Source organism: Chroicocephalus ridibundus, chromosome 2 (genome assembly GCF_963924245.1).
Source record: "Chroicocephalus ridibundus chromosome 2, bChrRid1.1, whole genome shotgun sequence".
NCBI classification, from domain to species: Eukaryota; Metazoa; Chordata; class Aves; order Charadriiformes; family Laridae; genus Chroicocephalus; species Chroicocephalus ridibundus.
The window spans coordinates 37,007,467-37,024,630 of record NC_086285.1 but is presented as its reverse complement, the minus strand read 5'-3'; the positions used below and the strand labels follow the sequence as shown (position 1 = coordinate 37,024,630).

At 41.9% G+C, this 17,164-nt stretch overlaps 1 protein-coding gene across 1 annotated transcript in view; it reads right to left on the bottom strand.

Moving 5' to 3' along the window:
• Positions 1 to 225: 225 nt before the first annotated feature.
• The window catches only part of SNX10 (sorting nexin 10), a 36,837-nt gene continuing 19,898 nt past the window's right edge, over positions 226 to 17,164 (bottom strand). Inside the window, exons 3-7 of the mRNA XM_063325055.1 lie at positions 14,885 to 14,971; positions 11,968 to 12,068; positions 11,120 to 11,218; positions 2,747 to 2,962; positions 226 to 2,286 (exon numbers count right to left, since the gene is read on the bottom strand). Of these exons, the coding sequence (XP_063181125.1) occupies positions 2,208 to 2,286; positions 2,747 to 2,962; positions 11,120 to 11,218; positions 11,968 to 12,068; positions 14,885 to 14,971 (582 nt within the window). The 3' untranslated portion in view covers positions 226 to 2,207. The remainder of the gene's footprint in view (positions 2,287 to 2,746; positions 2,963 to 11,119; positions 11,219 to 11,967; positions 12,069 to 14,884; positions 14,972 to 17,164) is intronic.

Here is a 17,164-nt window from a genome sequence, read left to right as displayed (position 1 = left end):
TTTCTGTCAAAGCTGGGAAAAAAGTTCCGTTAGAGTAGTCTTAGAATTTCCGAACAGGGTGACGAAGAAAATAACAGAACAACAATAGAAGTATTAGAAAAAAAAATTATTTATTTCAGAAACATCTTCATTTGGATAACACTCACTGGCATACAGATAAGCTCCAGGAATTTAAAAAAAAATAAGAGATAGCCACAAAGGCTCTCCAAACCTTGTATTTCTGTAATTTTTGTCAGATATTGAGGACGTGTTAGTAGGCCAGAATTGTAAGGTGCTCCAACAGTTTAGATCAATCTTTTAAAACAAAATTAAAAAAAAAAAAAAAAACAAACCCACTACCCTGACATTGCATTAAATAAAAACATCAACATCCTTCTCAGACATTATTCCAGTTTTTAGTTTTATATTTTCTCCATCTTTTAAATAAATTTGCTACACAGTCTTTCTTGTAATGTGCCATCTTAAAAAAGTCAAGTAAACCAACATCTCTGCCTGGCAATAACAGCTATTTTTTAAGCTACTTTCAGTGATAACTTGTTGCTTTTAATTATATGTTAGCACTTTCACATTAAAATAGCTTTGCTGCTAACTCACACACAAGCTGAGAGGGTGAACAGATACATTTGTGCAATTCAGTCAGACCGAGCAAAAAGAAACACAGATATTTATCTTACAGGAGTGCTACCATCAACAAAATACAGTGGCTTAAAGTAGTTACCTAAGAGCTGTTATCCTCGGGCTATTAAAACACGTTTCTAAAATTACACAGATTCCCAGCTGGATGCTTTAAAAAAAAGCATGCCCACACACGCCTATGCTAACCTTTATTATCTGGCTATTTAATTATCTATTGTTTCTGTAATTCACAGGTTTAAAATGCTCCTTCTTAGACTATACGCACATAATTCTTTAAAAAAAAAATTAAAAAATAAAAAATATCCATTTGTAGGCTGGGAACTCCAGCACTGAAGTTAATGTGAGCATTGCTAGGGTGATCAGACCCCCCAGCTCTTTTTAATAGCAGTTAAATGTCAAATATAAATACAACACCACAGTGAAACATACTCCTTTGACAGAATCTGGGACAAGACACTACGCAGCTGCTGTTAACAATAAAGAGGAAAACTGACGTTTAATGAAAATAAGCAGTGGTGGTTGCGAAGTTGTGTTCAAGCCTGCCTTTTGTTTGTGAAAAAGTCAATATTCCGACGTGTTAACTACAGCCACAATGAAATCAGCAGCCACCGTGACTCCCGAAGAGCGGAGAGGTCCAGGTCCGTACAGCGTGTTAGAGCTACGTGATCATCATCGTCATCTCGGAGAGGGAGATATTCTCCCTTTAAACTGCTAAACTAAAACATCTCCCCCGGCGCCTTCAAATATTAAGTGCCGAAAGTTAAAGACGCTGGGTGAAATCCTGGCCCTAGCCAGGCCAATGCAAAACTCAGCCGCTGGTTTCGATGGACTTCATCCAGGATTTTTCACTGGGAACGAGTATCCGTAATTCCCTGGGAACTGCGAATCTCCAGCAAGCCTAGAAATTATGTCATTTTTATTAATATTTTTAACTTCTAAGCAACCGTGCTCAGGAATTTTGGCCTTCAGTTCTTATGCATGATAAAACCAAGCTCTCCATCAACATTGCAGAAAGACCAGGGGAAGATATATTTATATCTCAAATTGTCAGCAGCATATAGTTTGTACAAATGTTGTTTTGCTGATGTTGCTGAGCTACTTTAAAAAGTGAATACCTTGTGGGGTATGTAATTTCATCACCAATGTCAAATGACTTCTGAAGATGAAACTTCTCTGATGCAAATTACAAAAAGATGCTTTGAATTTATTTGCTATGATATCGCAACTTTTAAGCCGAGGAGTTATCTTTATTTTTCAGATCAGAGACATTAAGGGAAACATTTTAACTGCCACATATGTCAGCAGAGCACGACTTAACCCTATGCTGAGATTTTAATAGTCACAAAAACCTAAATGTAATAGGCGGTGTGTAGACCTCAAACAACGTATATAATAAATCGACAAAGGAATAATAGTATCGAGGTCCGTTTTGAAAATTTTGTAAGGACATATGGTTGTACTGACGACGTTGTCTTTTAGGTACCAGCCAGCCCTGTTTACGTGGTACACGTAACCAGTAAACAGAAACTGCTTTGTACTGTCCTTAAAGATAGCAATACAGGAATGATTTTTCATGATTCTTCAGAAGCTGGGCTTGCTTTACATCCGCATGAAACGCTGTCATCACTAGGTCCGAGCCCGGAGGATGAACTGCAGAAAAGGGGAGAGAGGAAAGGAGGGGGGGGAAAAAAAAAAAAAAAATAAAAGGAGGAAATTGGTTTTCACAACACACTCAAAGCCTGAGTAACAGAGGAGAACTTTAATTATCTCCAGTCACAAAGAGAGACAGGAAATTTGGACTTTTAATTAGCCATTTGGAGTGCAGTTGGATATTTTTTTAGCAAGATAATTTAAACGCGAATAATTCAAGTCTGACTAAATGAAATTCACATAATCAGAATGCAGATAATTGAATTTCTACTGCATTCATTAATTCAGTGTGGAGGTGTGTGTGAAGACTTCTATGATGAGCTGTCACAGCTCAATAAAATCTCAGTCAATTAATTTTTTCATTATCTTAGTATTACATCAACAAAAAAAAGTGAAGCATGCGCGTGTGTATGTCTGTCTGTATATATAATCTCAGAAAGTAAGGAAATACAGAAATCACCTCTCTGAATCAGAGTCCGCATCGTTTTTTCCTTTTTTTCTCTCTTCGTCTTCTACAGGGAAACGTCTGTTCAAAGAGGCGAAGTTATGAATCGCATCAGCCACGGAGTATTTGGTCTGCCCAGACACACAGGCCTCCATATCTTCTGGGCTTAGCTGAGTCTGTAAGAAGAGGTGAAGCCGACTGTCGGAAAGCAGTAACGCGTCTTGGAGGATCCTGGAAAAAGAAGAAGAAGAAAAAAAGAGTTTAAAATGCAGATGCATTTTTTAAAAAAAAGTTTTTACGCAGATGCACGTACATACACACCAGAACAAAATTCTAAGTGATGTCCCACTTTTAAGTTTTCAGATGAATCCTAAATCAGTAACAGAAGGTAATGAACATATTAAAATGATTAGGTGCGTGTTACTTTCTTATTACATTATTTGGAATTTTAGGTGAGTAAAAACACGAAGCTAATAGTTAGGCACATCTGCTATTAGAATAACTTCAAGGACATTTTTCCATTTAACCATCTGTTATTACCACATGGATCAATTAATGATTTTTAGGCAGTTGGAGGCATATACTCTTACAAAAATTTGGTCTCCATTTGAGAACTTTTTTTTTTTTTTTCAATAGCTAAGCTTTTCTAAAAATTACAAGTCACCAATTTCTTTGGTGGGGGAAAGAAGTGTGTACAGAGACAGAGGACTTCAGACACACGCAGTGTCAGGACTTTGAAATACCTATAAATAACAGCCAACACTAGCCAAAATCATTTACACTTTTACAAATACGCGTACATTTAAGCTAGAATGAAAACGCCGGTACTGAACACTGATTTAAATGATTTAAATGTACTTGCAAACAGTTTTCAGGGGATCTTAAATACTATTTCATTCCAGCTCTTCTTTTTCAAAAGTCCATTTTCATCTTTGGTTTATATATATTTTAAGTTAAGCCTTCAAATAAATTTAACACAGAGTATTTATTTACATCAAGTGAAAGTAAACAAAATACAGTACATTCCAGTAACACAGAAAGTTGTAGAGATACTTTAATTGAGGTTCATCGTAACTATTTTGAAGAAAAAAAAAAAAAAAGAAAAAAGGGAACTTTGCTGCAACATTTCTCTAAAGAAGGAAATCTTTAATATGTAAATCCTAGAATGATCAACAAGACTCTTTTGTTTATCTGTATATGTAATTTTACTCATGTAATAAAGTCATCAGAGCCTATAACCATGCCAAACAGTGCTCCACAGAAAGTTATTAAAATATCTTTAAACAAATTAAAACTATTAAGAGTCAGTATTTACTTATTTCTACCCATTTAGGTTACAGTCCTCACCAAAAAAGTATTGCTACGCAACAGGAAAGAAGAGATGACGTTAATGTAAGAACTAGCAAGAGCAAAAAGAAATATTGCATTCTATAGGTACTCTGACTAAAATAAAGAGTATAACTGATTAGTTCCTTCCCTCAAATAAGATTAATTGTGTGTTTGGACTATAACGTTTTAAAACACAAATGCATTCTGTAAACTGTTCTCTAAAAGGGGCCAACATTACAATAACATTTAATAAATACACTAAAGGATTTCTGGCTTCATCTAAGCCTATAAAAATTAGTCAAAATCAGTGATAAGAGATAATCTAACTGAAAATGCGGGATATTTGTGTGCATCCACGTTTCATTTGCCAAGGTAAAAATACACACACAGAGTCTCAACCAAATAATTCAAACTTTGACACTTCCCAATGAGGAAATGTCTGCAATGACCCTAATGATCTACCAGGTGCCTATGAAATTCAGCCTAAGAGGGACCAGATTTCGCTGAAGTTCAAAATAAGCAGACTTTCATACCTAGAAAAAGCCTTTCTAATCCGATCTAAAGTCTCACAATTTTACTTAAACATAGCAAATAGACATCTGTAAAAATCAAGGCACGCTGTGTATTAATATACAGAAAAACTTTGTAGTCTACAAGAGGCCAGCAAACATTGTGTAAAATGATTCAAAACGCAGAATTTGCAGGTCAACACACCTGGACAGCAACAGCGCGAATACAGTTTGAAAAGCCATCATTCAGCGGCCACTAAACAAGGATTTCAGCCTTGACTCTGGATAAACATACATTCCAAACGAAGACAAACATGGCCACAAAAAGAAAAAGTAGCATTCCGCACAATAAATCCGCACTTATAGTTTATGCACTTGAGGGAGTAAGCTTCCTACTTCCCCTTTCCCCCCCCCTTAAAAAAAAATAAAAATACATATAGTTATATATACGACCCAACATGCTGGAGTTTACTGTAGAGTTACCGTTTTTCCCAGGCTTACGAGCACAATGAGGGGATGCACGTTTCTGCAATTCTAACGTTTGCGTGTCTAATAGCAAGTAACCCAGCAAAAAGCCAAGACGTTAAACTCTGTGGACGGCATTTAGTTTCACAGATTTTTCCCCTCTTGCCGTACCTTCAAAAGTTTCCTGCCAGCCAGCGAACACACAAGTAACTAACTGTTCATGAGATTACACTACACTTACAGCTCTGTTGCTGTTTGAAATGTATTTTATTTTCTTTATAAAATAATGGGTAATCTTTAAAATTGATTTTAGATGGTTTGAGGCATTACACCAGAGAAGTAATGAGCACTAATGTCAATGATATTGGACACAAATTCATTTTAGCTTTATTTCATGTCCAGTACAATTCTGCTAAGCCTTGAACTGCTAAAGCACTGTTATTAACTCGGCAGTAACCTAACACATGGAACAGCAAACAAAAGTGATAAGAGTACAGACTGATCAGGACCTCAAGGCTACTGTCCTTTTTCTGCAGCTATAATTCAATTTCCAATTTTACTTTACATTGGACTCATTATTTCACAGTAATTTTCTTTTCTGCTTCGCAGTGCCATCTGGAGGTGAAAGGAGTGGAGAGAAACCAAGGCAAAGAAATGGAAAGACGTTCATAAAGCTAAACACATATTTGTGCGCCTGTGTGTGTAGATACATATATATGTGTATGTTCATAAGGGGAGGAAGGGACCAAACACTCAATGCATTTTGCAGACCATTGAAAACCATCCTGAAAGCCAAAATATGAACACCTTTCACCCAGTCATACCCTCAAAGCATTTCTCCTTTCTTTTAATTAAAAAAAAAAACAAAAAAACTTCTTTTTCACCTCCTCTGCACCAACAGGTTAGATTGCTTTTTAATTGCATCCTTCAAGCAATCAAAAATGAAAAATAAGTTTTGTGCTATCTGTAAGCGTTATTATGCTTTCCTGTTCAAAATATTCCTCCCTTTGAGGAAATAGCCGTACATTTGCCAACAGATGTTACTAATGGTATGAAGTGCTGGTATAGCACTTGCTCCCCAGGGCTTGCGCTGTCCTGGGGACTCACTGTGTGAAGGCTGCGCATCTAAAGAAAAAAACACAGATTTGGCTCCAAGGACGTTAAATATCACAATTACAGAACACACCACCTAAGAAATGGAAAGGGCAAGAGGAAAGGCGGCGTGCCACCGTATCGATGCTCGGGTGTCTGAGCAGAGGCTGGAGGCGTGCGCGGTTTCCACGCCACCAGCAGCGCTCCCGCAGCTTCTCCAAGAGTTTTATTACGGCCGGTGTCGGTGCAAAGCTGCGGCGGCAGCGATGTTCAATCAGCTCTGGCTGCCCCCCCCCGCGCTAATGGAAGAGTCATGGCTCACGGCGATAATTCCTATAAACCGCTCGGGCATATTTAAGAGAACAACAGACTTGCAATGCACGCCTGGAATAAGAACGAAAGGCTAAATCCTGCAAGTCTTGATCCCATCAGCAGTCATTACTTGTCAGAGATCTCACTCCTCTCGGCCAGATTGCTCACGTGCATAATGACTACTTATGTGATTAAGGGGGCTGCAGGATAAGGCTCTACATTTGTATCAGAGATAATAAAATCTTTTTTTTTTTTATTCACAGCCATGTGAATCTTTGTTTGTAAGCTTTCAATAAATGCTCACAGTCTCTAGACCTTTAAAGAAACAGGGCTGAAAAACGTCACTTCACAACCGAAAGAAATAATGTCATTTTTGAAGAAAGAAACGCTGGATACTATACAAGGAGTATTTCTCCTTCCCTGTGCTACAGCAAGAACATTTAGAAAACACAAAACATGTGTTTTGTCTTATTTGGACAAGGTCCAAAATCTGGTTTTCTTCAACATGATTTTATTAGGTATATTATACACTGTTCTGCTGGAGGAGAACAACATATGGCTGAACCGTACAACTTAATCCTAACTAAAGATTTCCTGTATCTACTGTAACCTAATACAATGACAGATGCACACTTGCATGTGTGTGGAAGGTTAACGCTCCGATTTTGTTTTCGACAAGTTTACTCTGCCCATTTACATCATATCATAAGAGCACGGGGAAGGGAAAAAAAAAATAAAACCAAAACAAAAAACCACCAAAACCCAAACCCAGGAGGAGCCGAGAGGCGGGGGCCGACAGCCTGTGCTGTGGTGCCCTCTATTGAGCATCCAGCCCCTCAGCCCCAGCCCACAGCAAACAAAGCCCCAGTTTCTTCTTAAAAATAAGAGCCGACTGTTTCCTCCTTCATTTTTTATAAGGGAGGAAATAGTACTGAGAGCGAGCAACTGCGACCCAACTGTTGGGCATCTGATAATGCATACATTTAAGAAAGGATTAAGTGACACGCGCCTGCTAGGCATTACGCACTTCACTCACCAGATAGGAAATACCACCAAGGTTCCATTGGCAAGAGGCAGCCACCACTCGCCCGAGGAGATCCCACCTGCCCCATGGCCATCCATGCCCCCACAGGTAGGCATCTGTCCCATGTGGAGCCAGTCGCCCACTCTCTGGATCCCTGCGAGAGCACCCAGTGGAGACACCTCCATGAGAGTGTCCTCCAACCCTGCCCCATCTCCTGCTTGCGGGACCCTGGTGGGGAAGGTGAGGAAGGCGGGGGGGGGCGGGGGGGGAACCCCCAGCCACCTCCAGGAAATGGCTCTGCCTTGGGCAGGAGTGTTTTGGGTGGCTTCCTTGCTCCAGCACCAAGCGAGCCCGATGCACAGCCATCCCGAGCAGCGACACCAGGGATGCTCTTCATCTCCTGTGGATCCGAGCGCTCCATTTCTCAGAACTCTTCCTATGCCCTCCACCCCATCATAAATTGCACATTTGAAAACTAATTGAAGACTAATCCTTTTTCCTAAGCCACATAATTTTTTGGAACCAACTGTATTCAATAAAAAAAGAGAAAAGTCAGCGATTAAACCCAGCTTCATTTAAAACATTTTTTAAAAATTGGTTTTCTAATAAGAAAACCCAAATGATCTGCTGTGAAGGTAATCTAAATCCCAAAGTTAAACCTGTGCAGCTACAAAGGGATGAAAGCAAAGAGGATATTACAGACCCTAATATTATAAGGCAGTGTTTTAATTTTGCACTCTAATTTAAGAACAGGCTTTTCTTGCAAATTTACAGACATCCTCGAAGGTATAAGGATACTTACCAGGAAAAACACATAATTTTCCTTATTCTTACCAAGTAATTCATAATTGAAAAGGGGCTAGCTGACTTCCGTTAATGCAAATGGCCTCTTGAAATATTAAATTATGGCCAGACAAGAAGTGAGCTTTACAGCTCTTCATCACTCAGAGATAATAACCTGTGAGACAAGCAGGTCTTACCCTGCATTTGTGCAGTAAAGCCAAATCAAAATGGGACACCTGTTCCCAGATTTCACCAAACTCCAGGGCTTTGCTTTAGCGTCCAGCTGTTGGCCTGATTCTCACGCTACTGTGCTCAGCACGGAGAGGCTTCACAAGGGCTCTGAGCAGGCACCTTACCCCGTGCTAACTTGTCCTGGGGTGACACAAGAAGGAGGACAAGAAAACTTCACAGCCATCCACGTACAGGTGATACAGAGGAGCTCCCAGGGCCCGGAGCTGAACACCAGAGAGCCTCCAGCTGCTCCATCCTTACTCCTCGGGCATGTGGCTCCTGCCTGGGAAGACGCTACACCAACGGGCACAAACTGAGACTGTGAAAGATCTAAAACTCCATTTCAGAGACGCTTTGGGTCCCAACAATCCCACAAGGCGCTGACTGCAGAGAGGGGCTCGGCCTCCTGCATCACGTGCGAGCATTTGAAACACGTTACCTGGGAATCTCTCCCTTGACAGGTCCACATAGGCTCAAACCCCACTTGTGCCCACTGTCACAAAGAAACACCAGGGGGGCTGTGAGCTTGTGCACGGCGACTGCCATCATTGCTAGGGCGAACGGAGCACTTGGTTTGCAGCTCACCATCCCATGCAGCTCCTTTCTAGCTCCGTTCCTACCCCCTTCCTAATTAACGTACCAGGGAGCTCCTGCTTCCCCTGGCATTGCCACACTACAGAAGGTGTAGCATACACACATATACAGACACACATACAGACGCACATGCTTGTCAATGAGTTCCACAAATTAAGAGAAAGAAATCATAACTTTTGGTTCAGACTCACAAAAAAAGGGAAAAGAAAAAAAAAAAAAAAAGCATCACGGCAGCCTGGCTGAGCCAGTAAAAAGGTGCCTTCTGCAAGGAGCGGCAGCAGCGAGGTGCCAGCCAGCAGAGGGCAATGGTACAGCACAGAAGGTGCCAAGCCAATCCATCACAACACAACCCTGCCTCTGAAAATTCCTTCCAACTATTCCCCGGGGGCTGAGAGAAAGCTGACACCTTTCTAAACAGCATCCAAGTTCAAACATTTAAATCATTACCTTACAACAGAGACACCTCTTTTCCCCACCCCTGGACTGACAGCAGCACGGTAAAATGCTCCACACGCTGTCACTTTCTGCTGTCAGTACCCATATAAGTTACAGGCATCCACAAAATGGGGGAGTGAGGATGTGCTTTAAGAACCTACCTCTGTGTTTTGCCTTCTGAAGCACAGTCAGTGTTGTAAATATTTTAGTACTGAAATACTGTACCTTGTTACCAGATTGGTCTCTTTGCCATTTTAAAGCGAGAGTGGTTTTGGAAATGCACTGCTCCATGGGGCAGCAGAGGTAAGCTAGAACTGCTCTGACCCAGGGATTTGAACTACCATACCCTTCGCTTGACCCCTAATGTCGCCTCTAGAAGCACAATCACACTGTTTCCCCATCTTTCTTTCCTGAGGTGCAGAAAAAACCCCTCTGATCCTCTTCCGCTTTCCCTTCCCTGTCTCACACACCTTCATCCAGTACTTATTGGCTACCCTTTTGGCCACAGATCCTATATAACTGTATACAGAAATTTTATTCCTGCAGTGATTAGCTCTCCTTGCCTTCATCTGCTAAGCCTAACAAATATACCTCAGGACCAATGATTTCTTGTCGGCTAGGAAGGTTTATAATTATATCACAGTAACTGGAAAAACAGCAGGTCCAATATTCCTCTACCCGCTGATCACGAGGCTTAAAGCCTACTGAAACGATTTGCTTTTTCCCTTTGCGTATGCAGTTCTGATTGATGGAAACACCGATACCAAAGGAAGATGAATAGGTCTCTACTCACTGTTTCCCTGTGCCCTTACCCCGAGCAGTGGCTAAAGAAAGCCTGCAAACACACGCACAACCCCTGCCCTCAGCCTGCTCTCACTCCAAGCAGTGCCAGGGCACTGCAAGTACGGCAGAGAAAGCAGAAGATCACACCAACAGGGTCCCTGCCACCGCAGGTGATGTGGTTGCAGCAGGGGGACCGAGGGATGCACTACAGAAACTCATACAGTCCGCCCTTGTGAGGCAGGTCAGACTCTATGCACTTACACTGACCCTTTACAAAACCCCACAGATGAATGACTTTACACAGATTGCAGCTGTACTGGAAGTGGTCACAGCTGCTAGAACCTGTTTGTGTTAGTGGGAGTAGTTGCCATTATAGGAAATATCTGTGTTCGGAAATCCCACTAGCGAATTTTCCCAGGCTCCCAGCGGTTTAGCCCACAAAGACACTGATTTTTCCATGAACGTAAAAGAGGGAGAGAAGTCTGTTTCTTTGCGTGAGAATATCTAGCTCATTCTTGAAAGCTAGAAATAGACACCACGGTGAAAGATCTCCCAACCTTAGTACACAATTGCAGAGTGACATAAATCCCAAACTATAACAAAAATGCAACGAAAGCAGAACGTAAAAGCCCCAACTGATGTTTCCTTACAACCAATAGAGCTGAAGTCACGTGAATGAAATATGACTTTGCAAATAAAAAAGCAAGCCAAATGTGTAACATGTACAGATGACCACACGGTGGCTCTCAAGTACCAGAGATGAGCTACTTTAAACCAGAAAATTGATGACATCATAAAAATGCCAACATCTCTAGCACAGGCTGTACTTACTTTTCCAGGAATTCTTGCAGACCCTGCCGGCGATGGTCCACATGATGGGGATTGTTCATATTGAAAAAGGGAGTTTTAGATGGCAGTTCAGGTAACTGTCTTTATAAACGAGAAGCAAACGCAGAGTTAAAACCACATCTGAAACAGCTGAGAGAAATGCAATATGCAAATGCCAACCCCGAGTATGTGAAATTCACGGGTCACGTTCCAGAAGCTCATGAAAGGGAATCTGGGAACGTGAGGCTGAGAAAGTGGAGGGCTTCTCACACACCTCAAAGGGCAAAATAAATAAACCAGGTATTTCTGGTCCAGTTGTTACGCCTGCATGCATGTCTGCCTGAGTCTCTCATAGAATGTGTTGGGCTGGAAGGGACCTTTAAAGGTCATCTAGTCCGTCCCCCCTGCAGTAAGCAGGGACATCTTTAACTAGATCAGGTTGCTCAGGGCCTCATCAAGCCTGGCCTTGAATGTCTCCAGGGATGGGGCCTCCACCACCTCTCTGGGCAACCTGTTCCAGTGTCTCACCACAAGCATGTCCTAAAAGCACAGAGAGGAGGTACATACACCCACACCGCAGCGCTGTTTCTGCTGCCTCTACGTAGCAAAGGGAAACACAGACCAAATCTGTTGGAAATTAGAGGGGGGCTCACCAAACAAAGGCTATCAGTACAAACCACCTTCTTCTGGGTTTAACACAGAGAAAACACCTTATAGAAATAAACTCATGCTAGTAAGAAACACAGGACGCTTTCCAGCTCCGATTTCTGTAATTCTCCGTGCTAAGATGAAACGATCCTCCCCTTCCATGACTGACAGATTATCGAATAGCCACATATAGAGTTGCTCACATAAGCACCGCATTGCTCTGAAGCCTCTGTCGAAGCCAAACAAATTCTCGAAAGCGTCTTCTAACACAGGATGTTTTCCTTGTAAAGCACATACTGTTTGTCTGTTGGGAAATAAAAAACATTTTACTTTGTAAATCAGCTTAAGCTAAGGTGCAGGCATGGTATTAAAAACACATCTGAGATGCTAATCCCCGAGACACCAATGGAAAGCTTGACATGAATTCAGGTTAGGTTAAGAACTGTGCTTTATCTCAGACAAGACTGGTGACAGTTTCTGCTGCTTCTCAGGGAAGTATTTTTCATTGCCTTTTTTTTTTTTTTTTCTTTTTTTCCTTCTTCAAAGCAAGAGATCTGGATCATAGTACAACTTGCAGTAACAGGAAAAAAAAAAACCTCAGAAAGTTTCAGCAGGTAACGCCAATATTTGCAGGGAAGTAAGTCACGTTTGTTATTCTGGTTATAATCCTGCAAAGAGTTAGTGTCCTGGTTTGAGGTAAAACAGAACCAATTTTCTGTTTTGTAATTTTACTTTTTAGCTGGGCCTCTTCTAACCGACTAAACTCTGAAATTAACAGCATGTTGTTCAGAAACTGTTCACTCTCAGAGTGATAAGACCTGATTATACCAAGGAATGGTATCCAGAGAGGCTCTTGCTTAGACTTATTGCGATAACAACCAAGGTCAGCTAACTTCGCTGTTTTGCCCCATTAGAGGGTTGGAAGCAGAGAAGCATAGAGGGGTCCCACCTGCAGGGAGGAGCAGATGGGACAGGTGACCCAAAACTGCCCAACATGGTATTCCATCCCAATGCATCACGCTCAGTATAAAAGCTGAGAGCTCAAAGGGGCAAGGCTGCTCTGGCTCACTGTTTCTTCAGTGGCCGATGTCTGAGGAGGACCCTGTCTGTTCGTCTGCCTTTGATCCCGATCCCAGCATTCCTGACTCTAGTTCCGGAATTCAGCTCCTGTCCATCGCTGACTCCAGTCTGGGACTTTCCCTGTGCCTGCTGGTGACGCGATCGTCATCCTGGGAGCTGGATACGGTTTTGTACGTATTGTATACTTTTTTCTTTAATTTTTATTATTCTATTATTATTTACTATTTTCGTATCTATTATTATTTTCATTAAAGTAGTTTAGTCCTTTTTCTAAACTCGTAAGTCTCCTTATCTCTTCCTCTCCTCTCCAAGGAGGGGGGGGAGGTCCATCTGATTGGCCAATCCAGCCAAAACCAGGCCAGTTAGCTACGAAGTTCTTCCAGTGTGCAATCCTACTTAAACCAAATCAAAGAAACCCCTGTGACTGCTCTCTGCAAGTAGCAGCATTTGGAAATTTTCCCACAGAACACTATTAGTCCACTAGAATGAAGCGCCAATTCATCAAAAGAGAAACAATTCACGGAAATTAAATGCTTCTGCCAAATCTTACTGTGGAGCAGACATTTAGATGAAACCCCACCTGCCAAAGAGGACTGCAGTATAAATCTGCCTGCAGTCCAACCATCCTGGATCCCCTGCCAGGAGCCACAACTCCTAGTCAGCAGATTGTAGAGGGCCCAAAGACGACAGCTTTCTGGAATAGACGAGTGTCCGGGATACTACACAGTTTAAGAAGCCAAGTGCTCTAGGTGCTGGGCAGAAGAGGAATCCTGCTGGTCTAAGAGCCTGGCAGACTCAAGATTTTTGAATCCATGGAGAAGCCTGGATGGTAGGACTGACCTAGAGACCTGGTCTCTGAAAGCCCTGGCATTGTGACGGTTGGAAGCTGAGCTGATGCTTATCAGCTTCAGAGGTGCCCAGCCCTGAATCACGTAACACTGGGTCTAAATGACCCCATCCCAATTTACCAGTCGCTGAGGAAGCCAGCTCTCCAGAAGCACCAACGTCCGTGAAACAGTAGTACAGCACCCGCCCCGCCAAACCTACAGAATTTCTATCGACCAGAGGTCAAAAATATAATTGCTTTGGAACCAGCACTTAAACCACATTGCAAAATGTGAACGTTTCACAGTTCCAATTGCCTCACAGGAGAGAAGCACTTGTCACGATGGACATGTAAGAAGCCATCATTTGACTGCTTGCTCTCATTACCCTGAATGCTTAACTCTCCCACACAGGAAGGAAATGCTTTCGGTCCTCTGCCAAGCATTAATCATGTAACTCTGTGCTCTCAAATTCTTCACTTGATACGCCTCACAAAATTTTTATTTTTATTTTTTTACATTGCTATTAAAGCCCCTGGATCTAGATTTGTGAAATTAGGATAACTCCTTCCGTATGCGACCCACCAAAGAAGAATAATCAACAGAAAGTTATGCATAGGACAGATTTAAGAGACAAGAGAACAGTAGTTCTAAGCGCACTCCCATTGACATATGGTAGACTACAATCAGAAACCCAGATGTAGTTACTTTACATATCCAAGCACCACTAAACTAGCATAATAGGAATGTCAAGGTACACTGAAAAAAACCACACTGCAGCAATCAAATAACTTGGCCAAAAAAAAAAAAAGAATTTAAAGTAAAAATAACCAAATAATTACTGGAAAATAAAGCTGTTTTCCCATGAATACCTGAAGACGAAACTACTTCTATAACGGTAAAAACATCACTGACTATGACCATCTTCTAGTTAATAAGTAGAGCTAAAAATACTCTCTGTTGCAAGACATTGTGGAGTGCGCGTGTGAACACACCAGGTTCACCTCCCAGCTCTGCCACAGACCTTCTGCACCGCCTTTGGCCAACCCACCTTACCTGCTCCACTGCATCTCAGTTGTTAAAAGTACAATAATATCCTCCAGCCTCCCATAAGCGGTATAAAGAAATTCCACTAATACCCCAAAGAGAATCCTGGCTTGGACAGAAACAGCAGTAAGAGCCCAAAGAATCTTTGCTGATGTTTTTTGATACTTACATGAATAAATATCTCGTAGTCTATGTAAGAATGCCATGAGTCTTCTTTTTGCGTCCTGGGGTCTCTCACCAAGACAGTTACAAATTCCTGCAAGTGCATAATAGAAATCAAGCAATTAATTTAAGAAGACAAAGGGAGCCTGAAAGACTCTCTTGATTGCTCTGCTTTTCCACAAACTACTGCGCTCAGATTAAAAGCCGAACTGCTGTTTTATTGAATTTTGCAACCCTATAAAAGGAGAAGCAAAAAGCAATGAATCATCTGAGCTACACCACATGTCCGGGAAATTCCTTGCCAAACTGCTAGCTGAGAAAGAATATTTCAGATTAAGTAATACTGTGAGAAGTCACACGTTTCATGCATTGGAGATTTGGTGATTTCAGTAGCTACAAACCAAAAACCTAACATTCAAAGTCACGCACATAAAACAGAACTAGGCAGGTATTTTAGGCTTTTCCCACCCTTGCAGTCAACATTCACGATGAACGTGTTACAAACCTGCTTCATGTACCCAATACATACATATAGCATTTTATTCGCTCCTAAATTTCTTTTGCTATTGTACCTATGTTGGTTTTTTTAATCAAGTATTTATACCCATTGATTTCAGGGATCTGATGTAAGTGCTCGGTACCTCCACAAGGAGCTGAAGAACTGCCTTATCTCTATGCCCCAAATGAGTTGCTCCAGCACAGTGGAAAAGGAGAAGGAAAAGGAAAATACTGCTATTAATTGCCCTGGACACAGATTCAACACAGGGAATTCAAGGTCTCAAGCCTAGCATCCCGGATGCCGTATGGAAGGTGATTAATCTTCCTCTGCCACATACGCTTCCTGATACACCAGGAACTCAATCCAGGGAGTACACCCAAGGATGCAGGACCTGGGCTCCGCTATCCCAGTCTGCCCATCAACCTGCCCAAGGAAGCAACACAGACACACTGCAGAGCGCAATTCCCCATTTTGGGGGCACAATGGTATACAGTATTTGTCATAGAAGTTGTCATATATAGTCTACTCCCTTTTAATTCCTACATTTATATAATTTAGAGGGATCCTGAAGGAGTATGAGGCCTGTGGGCATCACTGCCATGTAACTGGGCATCACTAAGAGGAATTGGAACAGGCTGAAGAATTACATGCTTCCAAGTATCCTTAGCTAATGACCATGTGAAAACTTGTATCATGTTTAAAAAAAAAAACCAAAACCAAAGCAAAAAAAAAAAAAGGTAAATCTGTGAGTTCATATTGAGATGGAAAAGATCTCTTTAAAATACAAAGGTTGAAAGTGTGCCCAACTACCTGCTATTTCCCAAGGACATGAATAGGCTGCCCTACTTCAGTTGCTTAAATAAGCTACTCAGCCAAAGAGCTAACCCAACCACTTAAATAATGACTCAGTTAAAGAAAACCGCATCATTTTAAGCTGTAGGTATATTCCCCCCGAGAGGAAGGCACTGCACAAGATCTCCAGGCTCAGGAATCGGCTGTGGGAGGAATGACAGCGTCTCTGGTTAAATAACACTCTATTTTAGTATGACTTTGCACAAATCAAGAAATCTTGAACTAGGAAGCTCTCAAAATGTGTCTCTCCATGCCCAAACCACAGATGTCAGAGAAGAAATCTTTCCTCTTCAGCCAAAGTCTTCTCTCTCACACACACACTTCAGCGTGCCACCAGCAACCTTCAACGGACCGACAGGAGAACAATGACAACCTTGGATGGAAAAGATTTTTATTTTTTTTTCCCCTGAACAGTCACACTGCACTGTGTACATGTCAGGGAGACACTCATGGTCTGGAATAAATCATTTACCACGCTGATTTCCAGGCGGCACTGCTTCAGGGATGGGGAGCTTGTGGCCTGATGGCTGGATACAGCCCACGGTTTCGTGTCCCTTAGCCCAGCTCCTAGTCACAGGGGCGTTTTCTACATTATTGCCTGAAACCCTTCTGGGGGGTGTCACGAGCACGTCGCCCAAGAAACCCTGTTTGAGAGGCTCCCACCATCTCTGCTGCTTCTTTCCTCACCCAAGAGCACCAGAGGCCCGATTGTCCTCTGCAGCTTCTTAACCCCATGCCAACGTGGCACAAGAGGAACAAACGAACAGAGCTGCAATCGCTTGTACCACCTGAGGGTCACGCCTTTACTTCTACAAAAATGCTAGTGGGAGACACAAGGAAGTTACTCCCCCTCAAACAGCGTGCTGTTTTTTTTCCACCTGCCTCACCGTCTATCATATTTAGCATACGTATATAGACACAGCAGACTTTTGGACC